We start from the raw sequence: 14,489 nt of genomic DNA on the forward strand, positions 1-14,489 counted from the left end.
TAATTTTAGGAGGGGAATGGTACCCATATACGGCCCCAAAAATGGCCAAACGAGTGCCCTGATGCCTCCAAAGGATCTTCACAGATTTCACTAATTATCAAAAAAGCAGTCTTTTAAGTGCCAAATTGTGGCTGTTAAATGTCTCCCCGTACTTGGACTCTAGTATTGTTTTATTTTCTGTTCCCTTGTGATCAAAGAGAACAGTCAGTTTTAGAACTCTGCTTAAGCCGGTGCTAGAGGGCGTGAGAGGTGTTGCACATTTCGTTACCTCTCATGAACAGACAGGATCAAACCGAGTCTGCTGTTATGTTGCTTGGTTGCACTCCTTGCTTTAAAAGGATCTTTTTGCAGTTTTCATTGTTTTAAAACTCCCACTTTTAAGTTTCATTTCAAATGATAACTTAAGGAGTGTGGTATAGGAGTTCCTTGTCTTTCCATTTCCATGTATTTTGCACATCTCTCTGTTCTTTAACCCTTAGCCTGCTGGCGGCAAGTGATTCTGCCTTTGCGACCAGTGCAGACCAAGATCAGCCTGCACATCCGTGCAGTCTGATCATGGTCTGCACTGTTCGCTATTCAGTCAGTAAATTTTTAGTAAACACCCCTTCAAATGATAAATGGTACTGCCCAAATTGGAAGATGGACCAGTCCATAATAGAAATTTAGCATGGTAAGGGTTAAATGGGTTCATGTTATAACCTTTCTTGTTTGTTTAACGTTTCTGCATAAATTCCAATGTCTTACTTTTATATAATGATACTGCATTGCCATATAGACCATGATACCTGTATCTGACTATCTCAGACCTTGATACCTGTATCTGACTATCTCAGACCTTGATACCTGTATCTGACTATCTCAGACCTTGATACCTGTATCTGACTATCTTACCATTTGCTGAATGTAGTTTAATTTTTCTTCAACAGAACTAGAGTGGATGTTATCACAGAGTGGGGCAGTAAAGACGGACCTTGAGGAACCACCAAGACCCGAAGTTAAAGACGTTATGAATATAGCTATACGGGAAAGTGCAATAAACAGAGATGACAGTGATGATGATTATTGAGAAATGTTAGTGTTTTAGTCTGTGCCTTTTAAAATGATTTTAGGAAGTGAATCTGGAAAGCAGAAAGATGTTTAAGAGTTGTGCCAAAAAGATAAATCAGAATTTTAGGCGGCGAGAAAAGCACCTTTTGAGCTGTGAATCAACTGTTGTGATTGAAACGAGAAAAATAAAATGAAGTTGATTCATTTTGATGTGGTTTGATATCGATTAGAATACTGGTAATCAGATTTAGGCTTACAAGACCGTTTAGAGGCGTCTATCGTTGGATAATTTCCAGGAATTGCCATGCAAACATTTGAATATTTAAATCTGTTGAAGATCATATTTATTTATCTGGCTCCATTTTCAAGAAATGTCCTGTCTTAGTGTTTTGCCCTTTAAAGATTGAATGTTTGAAGTGAAACCCAAATGCATTACCTCGATCTTCCTATAGAATAGACCTCTCAAAGCTAGGTTCATATTGTTCTGCTTAACAGCATTAAAGGAGCACTAAAGCTAAAAACAGAAAAAAACCTTCAGAAGAAGTTCTGGATAAATATTTACCAAACGTTGGTTAGAAAGATCATCCTTAAGGCTGTTCAAGTCATTTCAGTGGCCATTGAGGCACATCATAGCTCCCCTTTTATTTGTAACTGTCATTTAAAAAGTATTTTATTTCATTTAGCATTTACAAACAATTTGTTAAAAATTCTAACTTGTGCTAAAATGTTGCACAGCAGCATTATGTTCAATATTCATGAGGAAAATTTATAATTGAGCCGTGCCATGAGAAAACCAACAGTGTGTTTGCGACCAGCATGGATCCAGACCAGCCTGCGCATCTGCGCAGTCTGGTCAGGATCCATACTGTTCGCTAACAGGTTCTCTAATTGCAATAGGCTTTGAAAGCGAACAGCATGGATCCTGACCAGACTGCGTGGATGCACAGGCTGGTCTAGATCCATGCTGGTCGCAAGCCTACTATGTTGGTTTTCCCATGGTGCGGCTCATATCAATTATCATTTAGTCCCTTACAACAGTGCAAACATGTTGTGATACCAGTATATTAAGAAATTAAAGATGTGTAAATACAAACACTTTAGAAAGGTTACTAATCAGTGCATTTGAAATTCAGATATTGTATTATCTTAATATACAATGATGTTCAGATGCATCTTATTTAAATAAAGAAATATGAAATACTGAAATTATAGTTGCATTTTATTCACACATGTTGATTGAATTGGTAACACATACACATGCTTAACTGTCCACTACTTGTATAAAAGATGTGTAGGTAAAAAATTCTTAATATTTTTTTTATTTAAATTACAAAGGCTTACACGAATCAAAGTAAAAAAGATTTTCATCATTAGGGTTTCAAGTGTGGCGAGATGGCCATGTTGATTTGATTTAGTTGCCGCATACCTTATTTGTACCTAAAATAGTTAAATCCAGTGGCAGTCATATTCGCACAACTATGTGGACCCACTGATGAGCCATCATAATTCAATATTGTAGAGGATAGACTTTAGCATTAATCTTTCATGAATTCTTAGAAAAGAAAGTTCTATCTATTTAATGTGATAATTATGATAGTTTTAGGCTCTAATTACGGAAAGTAAACAAATTAATGACAAATTACGCACTTAGATGATCATTGTAGCGAGTTGGGTTTTACGGCGAATCGACACAAAATGGTCATATATTGCCGAGTAGATGATCATTGTACTAAAGAGCCTAATTTCATCATAATCATTGAGCGCTCATTAATTACAGTGTGATAGAAGCATATAAATATGAAGGCAGCGCCACAAAGAGATCAGAACCTGCCAGGCTACCGAGGAGTTGACAACCTCGAAACAAATATATTGTAGAATCTGCCTAGCAGCCAAGTGATAATAAGCATAATGTGCCTGTATACTATTGGGTTCTTGACCTCCTGTCACAGTCTGAGTCCTTACTCAAAACATTGCATTTTGTTTAAGTTCTATGATGATAGGAACTTGACACCTGGTTGTATTTTGGTAGAGCTTATTGTATGGTATTCAGCTCATGCATTTGTTTGTTGTGAATCACCATACAGCAGGATCCCATCCACAAAATTTTGAAGACTGACCATTGGATAAATTGAGATAGATTGATACGCATTAATTATTTTACATAATATCCAATCATTAAGTCATTAATTTGCATAACGTATATTTCTGGCCATACGTCGACTTCAGCCATAAGACGAGAGCCTACTCTGGATAAAAAATTGTAGATTTTCAACTTGCCCCGACCATAAGTCGAGGGATGGATAGTTCTAGCATTTTAACAACTGCTATGGCACAAAATACTGTGAAAAAAATGTTTCTAGCAAGTTATCTTTATAACTTCACTCATGATTTTGTGCGGTAAAAAAGGTTTACATCTATCTTCTGTGACAGATATACAGTGTTCTGTCTGGAACATCAATATTCTACTCACCCTGGCGTCGGCGTCGGCGTCACACCTTGGTTAAGTTTTTGCATGCAAGTACATACAGCTATCATTTAAAGGCATATAGCTTTGAAAATTATTTATTCTTTTTCTAGGTCAATTACCAAACTCACTGTGTCAAGTTCCATAACTCTAACATGTATTTTGAGCAAATTATGCCCCCTTCTGGTTAAAGTTTTACATGCAAGTTACTATCTCCAAAACTAATGCAGATATTGAATTGAAACTTCATATGTGTCTACGGGGTTATAAAACTAGTTGATAGCACCAAGTCCCATAACTCTGACCTTCATTTTGGCCAAATTATGCCCCCTTTTGGACTTAGAAAATTCTGGTTAAAGTTTTACATGCAAGTTACTATCTCCAAAACTAATGCAGATATTGAATTGAAACTTAACATGTTTCTTCGGGGTTATAAAACTAGTTGATAGCATCAAGTCCCATAACTCTGATATGCATTTTGGTCAAATTATATCCCCTTTCGAACTTAGAACTCTTTTGATATTTAACGTTTTGGGTAATAATTTCCTGCTTCTGTGACAATATTTCGAATAGTCGAGCCTGGCTGTCTTACGGACAGCTCTTGTTATTTCTGGAACCCCTATCTCGAAAGCTGAAATGACGAGATTACGATGATGAAAGTTGAAGACATGATGGTGAAAGTAGAAATTACAAGGATGAAAACTCAATACTATGATGGTGAATGTGGACATAACAAAACTACGATAATGAAAATGTGATATCATTTCACATTTTCACCATCATGGTTTTGTATTTTCATTATCATGCTTTTGACTTTCACTATCAGAATTCCCACTTTTGTTATCATATTTTCGACTCTCAACATTGTTGTTTCAACTTTCACCATCATGCTTTCTACTTTCATCATCAGAGTTTCATGATTTCAACTTTTAACATAAGGGGTTCACATATAATAGTCAAAAGCACGATGATGAAAGTCAAAACTACAATGATGAATGTTGAAACTACAATGATGAAAGTTGAAAGTTCAATGGTGACTGTCAAAAGCACAACGAATAACACACGAAACTTATGATGGTGAAATTGCAAAATGATATTGCGTTTTCATAACACGTCTGTATCTAAAAAGTTCTCTCTGTCTGTTCTGGGGGCTTTATCTCACTCTTTCCCTCTGGTCAGATCGCTCTGTGTCTGTACTAGTAGAGGATGATTTCGTGCCCTGTGTGGCTGCAGTATATGTAAAGCGCCTTTGAACGTGTTTATCATGAAAAGGGCACTATATAAATCTGGTACAATAATATATAATAATTTTCATGATTTCAACTTAATTAAGAAATAATAAGTTCCCAAACATGGTTAATTGTAGAGTAACCTGAGTTTTGAGTTCTTATGAACAAGAATATATCACTTAGGCCATAGGCCTGAGTGATATATTGTTTCGCATAAGAACGAAAATTTCGGATTATTCTCAGATAAATCACACTTGGGAACTTATTATTTGGATTCTAACAAGACATACTAGTATCAAAAGTGTTAGAAAAAATAGTAACTACTTTTTATGACCGTGCTACGCACCTGGATCGGATGACGTCATTGCATGCAAGTGGTTTATTGCAGAATAACCCGAGATAGATTTTGCTTTACATGTATGTATGTTATTTGCTGGTCGTGTAAGAATATTTTACAAGTAGTTCCATGTTTTTGCCATCTTGATTTTGACTTTCACCGTTGTGGTTTGGATTTTCATCATTGTAATTTTGCAGTTACAACTTTTGAAGTATGGGGTTCAGGAATAAAAACCTTGATAATCCAAACGAAACACCATACAGATACCATAAAATAAAATGTTGAAAAAATACTAACTTTGACATTAAAAATGGCACCAGCACCTTAGGCTTTAAATGCATCGTTTTCTGTCTGACTTGTCTTTTATGATTTATATGCATAATAGTAGAGCAGCAGATCCTAATAAATGGCTTAGTTACAGCAGTACAACATTTTTAAGTACAATGTGGTTGAACTGTCTGTGGGCAAGTCGGTTCACTAGGCATTTTAAAATACCTGTAGACTGGAGTTTAAGAATATTTTATCTTCCTCGTGTGAATGCAGATAACATGCAGAGGATGTAAGGGTTCAGATTTTGTACTGAATTTTTTTCTATTCAGATAACAGCACTTTTTTGCAGATAATCTGTTTCACTCCCTGGAGTTCAGTGGGCCTTTTTCAGAAGTGGTATTTTCACATATAGAACAACATCCTTTATAAAGATTTGTATGGAAGTTTGTAATTTACCTATTTCCAGTAGACTGACTGGTCCTTGTATTTGATTTTTCACAATCAGCCAGATGTAACAATTAATTACACAGTCTTGCTAGCCTAGTGGAAGAGTGTCTAGAGGTGTAGTGTAAATCTGTCCAGTGGTGTCGGAGGAGGCGAGTGGACAATCTTTGTGACGTACAAACTGACAGATGGACAGACAGACAAAAAGTACTAAATTAACTACATGCTGGAGACTTAATGATACTAGAAGCTTCATCACCTGGCATTAAGTTATTAAGGATAGTTCTAAATCTTTTTAGTAATGGTCAGCCCATTGTCAGTATAATGTGACTAGGTGAAATAATGTAGCCAATTTATCATTACAAAAATTGACCTTAACCTTTACCCTGCTAAATTTCTAAAATGCACTGGTCCATCATTCAATCTGGGCAGTACCACTTACTATTCACAGGGGTGTTCCCTAAAATTATACTGACTGAATCACTTGCTGCCAGTAGGATAAAAGTTAAAAAGACATTAGATCTGACTTTTTTAACACTTAATACACAGGATATAACAGAGTGCCTGCAACATTAAATTTATGCTACCAGTATAATGGCTAACAATTATTTTATTCAGAATAATTTAAATAAAGTTTTGCTGTCACTGCAGTTATTTGACTGCCTTAAATGTTGACTGAATGAAGTACATAACACATACTTGGTCAACTTCACTTTATTTACACAGGAATCTCCAACTTCGCACATAAAATAGCTGGTTGACCATACTCCTTCAAATATCATTGCTTCCCAAGTAGACAACTTCAACTCATCCCCCTTCTACACACATCAAATGTGGTCCTCCCAAGCAAGTTATCAGGAGTTATTGGTACTTTTAAAACTTTAATGTCAGACAGACTGAACAAAGAGTACACAATGTGGAGCAATATACACTCAAAGGTATGACCTTTGACCCCTAAATGTGACCTTGACCTTGTAGTGAGCCATCTAAAACCTCGATGTGTTGAACATATGTGCCAAGTTCCTTTAAAATACTGAAGCAGTTCAAGAGTTACAGAGCAGATACGAAATAGTCATATGACCTTTGACCCCTAAGTATGACCTTGACCTTGAAGTGAGCCATTCAAAACATTAGCTCTGCATGTTGTCTGCCTTGATGTGGTGAACATTTGCGTCAAGTTTCTTTGAAATCCTTCAATGGATTTAAGGGTTACAGAGCGGACAGCAGACAAACGGACATCAACGTCATAATAAGTCCCTTTGGGCATATAATAAAAAACAAATGTGAAGGTAACCTATACCGGTAACTGTTAACAAGAGTTTACTTAATATTCAGTTAAAAAACAACTGCACTATAATACACTATCAATACAATTACTATAAAGACAAGCTAGCACTTGCTAAGCATTGCCCAGCCCATTATCAATTTATAAATATTAAGTAAACACAGTCTATTTCTGCACTGTTTATTAATCCAGACAGTATCTGGTGTTTAAAGTCTGGTAAGCTAAACAGACACAATCACTTGAATCAATTTAAATTTTTCCTATCCAAGATTCACTCCAGTCTTTTATACCTTTTTTTTATATTTTTTTATACATTATTTGAATGAATATAACATCCAATATTTATATATTCAAGTTTTCAACAACCATTTTAAGCTTCACTATTTGAAAAATAGAAACCTGTAGAGGTACTGAATTCACCCATTCATCAGCTTCTATGTGGCTGTCAGCATCCCAGTTTGATTGTTTTTGTATGTAAGCTGGTAGCTCGTGACCACTTGTCGGAATGGGTTCAAACTTCAAACAGTTGTTAAATGTGATGATCTCACATACAAGGCAATACACATTTGAAAAAAATGTTACGCCCCTTTTTCGACCATAGCAATTTTTTGAATATGTTTTTGTATGTAAGCTGATTTCTAAGTAACTGCTAGTAGGAATACACTGAAATGTCACACACTTGCTTACTGCGATGATCTGATATTTAAAGCTATGTAAAGTACCTTTGAATGTGATTATCAGGAAAAGGGCAGCATATAAATCTGATATAATTTGAGCCGTGCCATGGGAAAACCAACATAGTGGCTTTGCGACCAGCATGGATCCAGACCAGCCTGCGCATCCGCGCAGTCTGGTCAGGATCCATGCTGTTTGCTTTCAAAGCCTATTACAATTATAGAAACCGTTAGCGAACAGCATGGATCCTGACCAGACTGCGCGGATGCGCAGGCTGGTCTGGATCCATGCTGGTCGCAAAGCCACTGTGTTGGTTTTCTCATGGCGCAGCTCATTTAATACACAGGTTAGGTAACTCCTATTTTCCTTTTTTATTCAGTTATGTTCCTTTTTTGTGGCTTTCATATACAGTCAAATTTTGTTTCTTCAAACTCAACGGGACAGGCAAATTTACTTCAAATTATAGGTACTAGTAGTTCAAGCATTGGAACAATATACATTATACATGGTTTATACCCGGACCTAATGATGAGTTCTAACGAAGGGTGGTACTGAAATTATACGAGTTACAACGGACAAAGTTAAACTGTATTTTACTTTTTTTATGACAAGTTATTAGATTAGTCCAATGTGGTTGTCCTCCAACAACTCTCATTCTAGAATAAAATCACTTTATCCTTCAAATGCATATCTTTCAGGGCTTTTTTCCCCTATAAATCTACCTCGGTCCTGTAAAAGGAGGTAATCCCAATGCAAAAAAGTATGTTTTTTTCCCGAAGTTGAATTCAAAATTCCCAAATGATTATACCTTTTAGGGTTTTTGCTGTTTTAAGATAGTTTTGCTAATTTTTATGTACATTTAGATAAATTATAATACTGTTGAACAATTACTGAAATGCAATTTATTAATATTTCACACAAAAATACATTTATGTAGATTTTGGTAATTTGCAAATTGTCCCAATTAAGACAAATTCCGAGAGCATTTTCCCAATTCCACCGGTGTCGGTGGCATTCCCAAATTTATGAAAAAAAGGCCGGTCTTTAATACATGTATCACTCAGATTTGCATCCTTCCTCAAAACAGTAACTGTAAATTCAATGATAAACTTTGTTTTAATTAACTGTGTAAATCTGAGCAATGACTAAGTACTTAATAGTCATCAGCTGGCATTTTGAATGCAAAAAAAAGAAATCCTTGACACACGTAGATACAGCTAGGTTTGACCAGATCCGTTGACTTGATTATAATGTTCATCTTATGCAGTTCCCTTCAGGATGTCCACTGACGTAGAATTTTCATGACAGTAACTGGTTGCCTCCTTATAAAAATTCCATTCATTCAAAGATGTTTAAAAACATTGTACAGAATAATCAAAACCAGAAATCTGCTATCCAAACACCAAACTGAACACCTTAGATCTCTAGGAACTTGTAAACCAAAAGTCAGTGAGTTTTATTTCGTGACTGTGTGGTTTATTGTTAGTGAATGGGTATATACTTCACCAACAAGGACTGGCATTTTCTTGAATTATTCAATATAGCACTTTAATGTTAGTGAAACTGTTTTGAAACAAATGTCATCCTTATATTTTGAAATACCTAGCCAGGCACTGATTTCCCAAATGACAGCTTACTGTACAATCAACAATTTTTTTTTCAAATCTGTTGAAAATCAAATCACAGTCTATAAGTTTAAACAATCACACAGATCAGGATGCATGGGTTTCACTGTGTTCCTGTTTATGTTTCAACCACTCCTGGAACTCTTTCTCTTTTTTTCTCTCGTGTTCTACGTATTTTTGTGTAATACCAGTCCGTCGGAACTCCGCACGATCATCCAGATACTGTTCTGTGATTTTTTTCCGAAACTCTTCACTATTGAACCTGAAAATAATTAGTCAGTCTCATTATATATATGTTTTGAAATACAAAGTTGTTAAGTTCAAACCTCAGATAGTGAAAAAATTTAGCTAGGAAGAACAACCATTACGAGGGATAATGGGAGCACTAATTTAGTACCTCTATTCTTAGGTCATATAACAAGAGCTGTCCGTAAGACAGCCAAGCTCGACTGTTCGAAATATTGTCGCAGAAGCAGGAAAATATTACCCAGAAAGGTTAAATATCAAAAGAGTTTTAAGTTTAAAAGGGGGCATAATTTGACCAAAATACATATCAGTTATGGGACTTGCTGCTATCAACTAGTTTTATAACCCCGAAGGCACATGTGAAGCTTCTATTCAATATCTGCATTAGTTTTGGAGATAGAAACTCGCATGTAAAACTTTAATCAGAATTTTCAAAGTCCAAAAGGGGGCATAATTTGCCCAAAATACATGCCAGAGTTATGGGACTTGACCCAGTGAGGTTGGTAATTGATCTAGAAAAAGAAAAAATAAGTTTCAAATCTATATGCCTTTTAGTAATTGCTGTATGTACTTGCACGCAAAACTTTAACCAGGATTTTCTAAGTCCAAAAAGGGGAATAATTTGCTCAAAATACATGTAAGAGTTATGGGACTTGATCCAGTGAGGTTAGTAATTGATCTAGAAAAAGAAAAAATAAGTTTCAAATCTATATGCCTTTTAGTAATAGCTATATGTACTTGCAGGCAAAACTTTAACCAGAATTTGCTAAGTCCAAAAGGGGACATAATTTGGCCAAAATGAAAGTCAGAGTTATGGGACTTAAGGCTATCAACTAGTTTTATAACCCCGAAGACACGTGAAGTTTCAAATCAATATCTGCATTAGTTTTGGAGATAGTAACTTGCATGTAAAACTTTAACCAAAATTTTCTAAGTCTAAAAGGGGGCATAATTTGTTCAAAATACATGTCAGAGTTATGGGACTTGACCCAGTGAGGTTGGTAATTGACCTAGAAAAAGAAAAAATAAGTTTCAAAGCTATATGCCTTTAATTGATGGCTGTATGTACTTGCATGCAAAAACTTAACCAAGGTGTGACGCCGACGCCAGGGTGAGTAGAATAGCTAGACTATTCTTTGAATAGTCGAGCTAAAAAATACTTTTGCACTATTACATATGAGCTGCGCCATGAGAAAACCAACATAGTGCATTTGTGACCAACATGAATCCAGACCAGTCTGCGTATCCTCGCAAAGCACTGTTGCAATTAGCATGGATCCTGACCATACTGAGAGCCTCGCAGTCTCGTCAGGATCCATGCTATTTGCAACAGGCTTTGAAAGCGAACAGTATGGATCTTAACCAGACTGCGCGGATGCGCAGGCTGGTCTGGATCCATGCTGGGCACAAATGTTGGTTTTTTCTCATGGCGTGGCTCAATTATATATATATATCTTACTGAAACATTTTTTACAGCAAACACATAGTATATATTACCTGTTGTTGTTCATAATAGGCGGAAAAAATTAGGTATCCAATTTTCATGATTATTACACCTAATGGCAAAACTGTGTCATCACAACAATGTTCATAAAGTATTTTAATATAAAGATATTAAATCCACAATCTTGCAAAATAAAATAAGTAAGACATCTAAGATGTTCAGAAACTACCAACCATTTAAACTGACATTTCTTCAGCTCTTGATTAGCAGGTCGGCACCTGATTGCCCAGAAAAATCCTCCTTCCCGTAAACAGTCACCAAATACTGAAAAACATACAACACAATACAGAATGAGAATAAAATTATATTATTATTATTATACCAGATTTATATAGTGCCCTTGTCATGAAAAACACGTTCAAAGGCGCTTTACAAATAGCAAGTGCAGCAGCACGGCGCGAAACCAACCTCTACTAGTACAGACACCAAGTGATCTGACCAGAGGGACAAAGTGAGATAAAGGCCCTAGAACAGACAGAGAACTTTTCAGATACAGACACATGCCTGGCTAACTTGGCTCTTCAACAGTACTTCAGTCATGTAATGGCGGGCAGATAACCTAACCAGTGTTCCTGGATTCTGTACCAGTACAAACCTGTTCTCTGCAAGAAAATGCCAACTTCCCAACATGAATCAGAGGTGGAGGACTAATGATTTCTGACACAATGTCGTTTTATCAAATAGTCAGGGAGAACATCCATCCTGCCTGAGGATCGAACTCGCGACCTCCAGATCCGTAGACCAATGCTCTTACCTACTGAGCTAAGCGGGCGGGCTCATGAAGGTGTAAGATTAGCAGTTAAATATATAATCATATCATAGACACTAGATACATTGTATTGGCATTTAGTTATAAAATTTTAAAGTAAGAGTGCCACCCTATCACAACTTACACCCTAGTACAATAAAAAGTACAGTAAAAATACTCTATGGACTGAGTGGAAAATGTCAATTTTATCAATTTTGATGATTTTAAGAGCCTTATATCTCTGGAGATAATTTCTTGAAGTGGCTGAAAAAGTGTCCATAAAAACAGCATAAGTTTGATGAATCACGGGCCATACCTCTGTTGACAATCATCGAACTGAAAAATGCCGATACATGAAATATGCACAATGACACTATTCAATGATCACTCCTGTAAGATTTTGTGGAAACCACCTTTATAATTTTACAGAGGAAGCTAAATATACCGTATAGCGGGTTATTTCTGCGGTCAAAATATTCTGCGTTTTGGCCCCAAAAATTGCTGAATAAATTTTTGCTTGTTTTATTCTGCGTTTTCACATTAAAAGAAGAAAATCTGCGTTCTGATGCTAAGAAAGTAATTCCACGCATATTCGTCAGTCTTGAAATGACTAGCGCAGAAAAACATCTTACAAAAGTTCAGCAGAGTACTATTCCAAGCTAGCGGGTCAGATGTGTGTATGATGTATTATTCCCCAGATTTAAGGTCCTTGCAGTTCAAGAGTTCCCGGGGCGGACAGGAAAGAACTTACATTCCGTAATTTATCATTACTTCCTGAACACACTTTCGCAGTCAAATCCTTACCGCTCTTCATTTTCAGTATCATCGTAAGATAACTCATTTCCTGTTTTTAAGGCCTAACACAACTTTTCAAAAATACAACTGCCAACACGGTAATCGATAGATAATGTTTAAAAGGTTTTCAAATAGTAGGAAGGAGAAATATCTCTCAACAAGCACTATATGAACTAATTATGAGTGAATTCAGTCAAATTTATTTTATTACACGTTTTTTTGTTGGATATTAACAGTTAGCACTTTAATTACCATCACACTCATTATATCATTATCGGTAATAGTGACAGATGACGATAGATAGCGAATGTAATTTTATCAATTATGATATTTGAAACCTTATATCTGGTAAAAGTCTGAAAATGGTGAGAAAATGCAGATTGTTTTGATGTTTAATTTTTGCTTGTTAAATATCTGCTGAAAAATTTGCGATTAATCACAGAGACCGCATGAATCGATAATTTAAACCCACCGTTAAATAAGCCAGCAATACGTACATGTTCCAAAGTTTCCAAAGTAACAAAAACAAATCATCTAATACTGTGAAATCATTTTTATTCGCGTAGGACGAATTTTCTCGTATTTCGCGATATGACCGATGCGCGAATTTAAGACCGCGCTAATATTACTTTTTGATTATATTTCCCCTTTCTAAAATTGAAAATGCGCGAATTTAAGCCCGCGCGAAACAGTCATTTTCAGGTTTGCGCGAAATTTTCATGCCAGCGAATTTTAATGATCTCACAGTAGTACGAAACCTTTATCTTCTTCTGGACACATGTTTTTGGACTCCTCCCTCATTCTCTTTGTGATCAGGTGATCTTCCAATGCTCTCAAAGACCTGTCATCTGGGTCACCTGTTATAAAAAGCATACCTTGTAAGATAACAGTAAAATTAAACAAGAGGGTCATGATGGCCCTATATCACTCACCTGACTACCATTGCTCTTAAAATCCTTTTAAATGGGGTTTTACTGTTTACAAAAAATGGAAGGCTCAAACCTTAAGACCCTGAGTTGTTACCTTGACCTTAAGCAGACATGGCTGAGTCGTGAATTCTGAACATCATCTTGATGAGGTGATCATTTGACCAAAGTTTGATGATTATCCTTCATGGGGTTTAGGAGATACAAGTACAGAGCGGACACGAAATTGAAGGCTCAAACCTTTGACCATGAGTTGTGACCTTGACCTTAAACCAACATGCTGACTCATGGGTTCTGAAAATTGTCTTGATGAGGTGATCATTTGACCCAAGTTTCATGATAATCCTTTAAGGGGTTTAAGAGATACAGAGCAGACACAAAATGTTACTGAAGAACGGAAGGATGGACGGAGACCATGACTCCTATAACCCCCACCACTTGTGGCGGGGGATTAACAAAGGAAGGTAATTTGACATAAAATCAGTCCATACTTAAGTTATCTACCCTGATTGTCTCAGTCCAACAAATGACGAGAGACTGTACAATATGTTTGGGTTGGACACTGGTTACAGTGCTTTAGGGTATTGCGGATAGCTAACTAATTTTCCTGCATTCCATTTCAAAGAAATGAAAATAGTAGTTTTTATTCAGCATATCAGACAGAAAACATCTATTATTCTTAAAACAGTCAGCTTTTCATAGAAATTTATGTGTTTCTTTTTCTCCACGCCATTGTTTACATATGAGCTGATTTAGGGTGTACAGGATATCTTTGGTCATTTTTTACATTATTAGTTTAAAATCCACATCTTAACAAACTTTCCAATATTTCTTTAATATAAATCAGAATAATAATGTATTCTCTTTTCAAAAACATTCAGCTTTTTAAATTTC

The 14,489-nt window shown here is 36.0% G+C and overlaps 2 protein-coding genes across 3 annotated transcripts in view; one reads left to right on the forward strand and one right to left on the reverse strand.

Annotated features, from left to right (window-relative positions):
* The window catches only part of LOC123540439 (phosducin-like protein 3), a 478,889-nt gene extending 477,619 nt beyond the window's left edge, over nucleotides 1–1,270 (forward strand). For both annotated transcript variants that reach the window (XM_053526211.1, XM_045325473.2), the window contains one exon: nucleotides 927–1,270. In XM_053526211.1, the coding sequence (XP_053382186.1) occupies nucleotides 927–1,066 (140 nt within the window). In that variant the 3' untranslated portion in view covers nucleotides 1,067–1,270. The remainder of the gene's footprint in view (nucleotides 1–926) is intronic.
* Nucleotides 1,271–8,630: 7,360 nt separating this feature from the next.
* Nucleotides 8,631–13,548, reverse strand: LOC123540874 (COX assembly mitochondrial protein homolog). Its single transcript, XM_053526221.1, has 3 exons — nucleotides 13,428–13,548; nucleotides 11,300–11,390; nucleotides 8,631–9,638 (listed from the first exon to the last, which is right to left on the reverse strand). The coding sequence occupies exons 1-3, from the start codon at nucleotides 13,540–13,542 to the stop codon at nucleotides 9,464–9,466; spliced, it is 381 nt and encodes a 126-aa protein (XP_053382196.1). The 5' UTR covers nucleotides 13,543–13,548; the 3' UTR covers nucleotides 8,631–9,463.
* Nucleotides 13,549–14,489: the final 941 nt, after the last annotated feature.

This window comes from Mercenaria mercenaria, chromosome 16, assembly GCF_021730395.1.
Source record: "Mercenaria mercenaria strain notata chromosome 16, MADL_Memer_1, whole genome shotgun sequence".
In the NCBI taxonomy this organism is placed as follows: Eukaryota; Metazoa; Mollusca; class Bivalvia; order Venerida; family Veneridae; genus Mercenaria; species Mercenaria mercenaria.

Excerpts from the sequence above, each read along its gene's own strand:
- LOC123540874 (XM_053526221.1), bottom strand. The coding sequence starts at position 13,542 with ATGCTTTTTATAACAGGTGACCCAGATGACAGGTCTTTGAGAGCATTG. Across the intron at positions 11,391-13,427 it reads GTGTCCAGAAGAAGATAAAG|TATTTGGTGACTGTTTACGG; the intron begins GTTTCGTACTAC and ends TATGTTTTTCAG. Across the intron at positions 9,639-11,299 it reads AAGAAATGTCAGTTTAAATG|GTTCAATAGTGAAGAGTTTC; the intron begins GTTGGTAGTTTC and ends AATTATTTTCAG.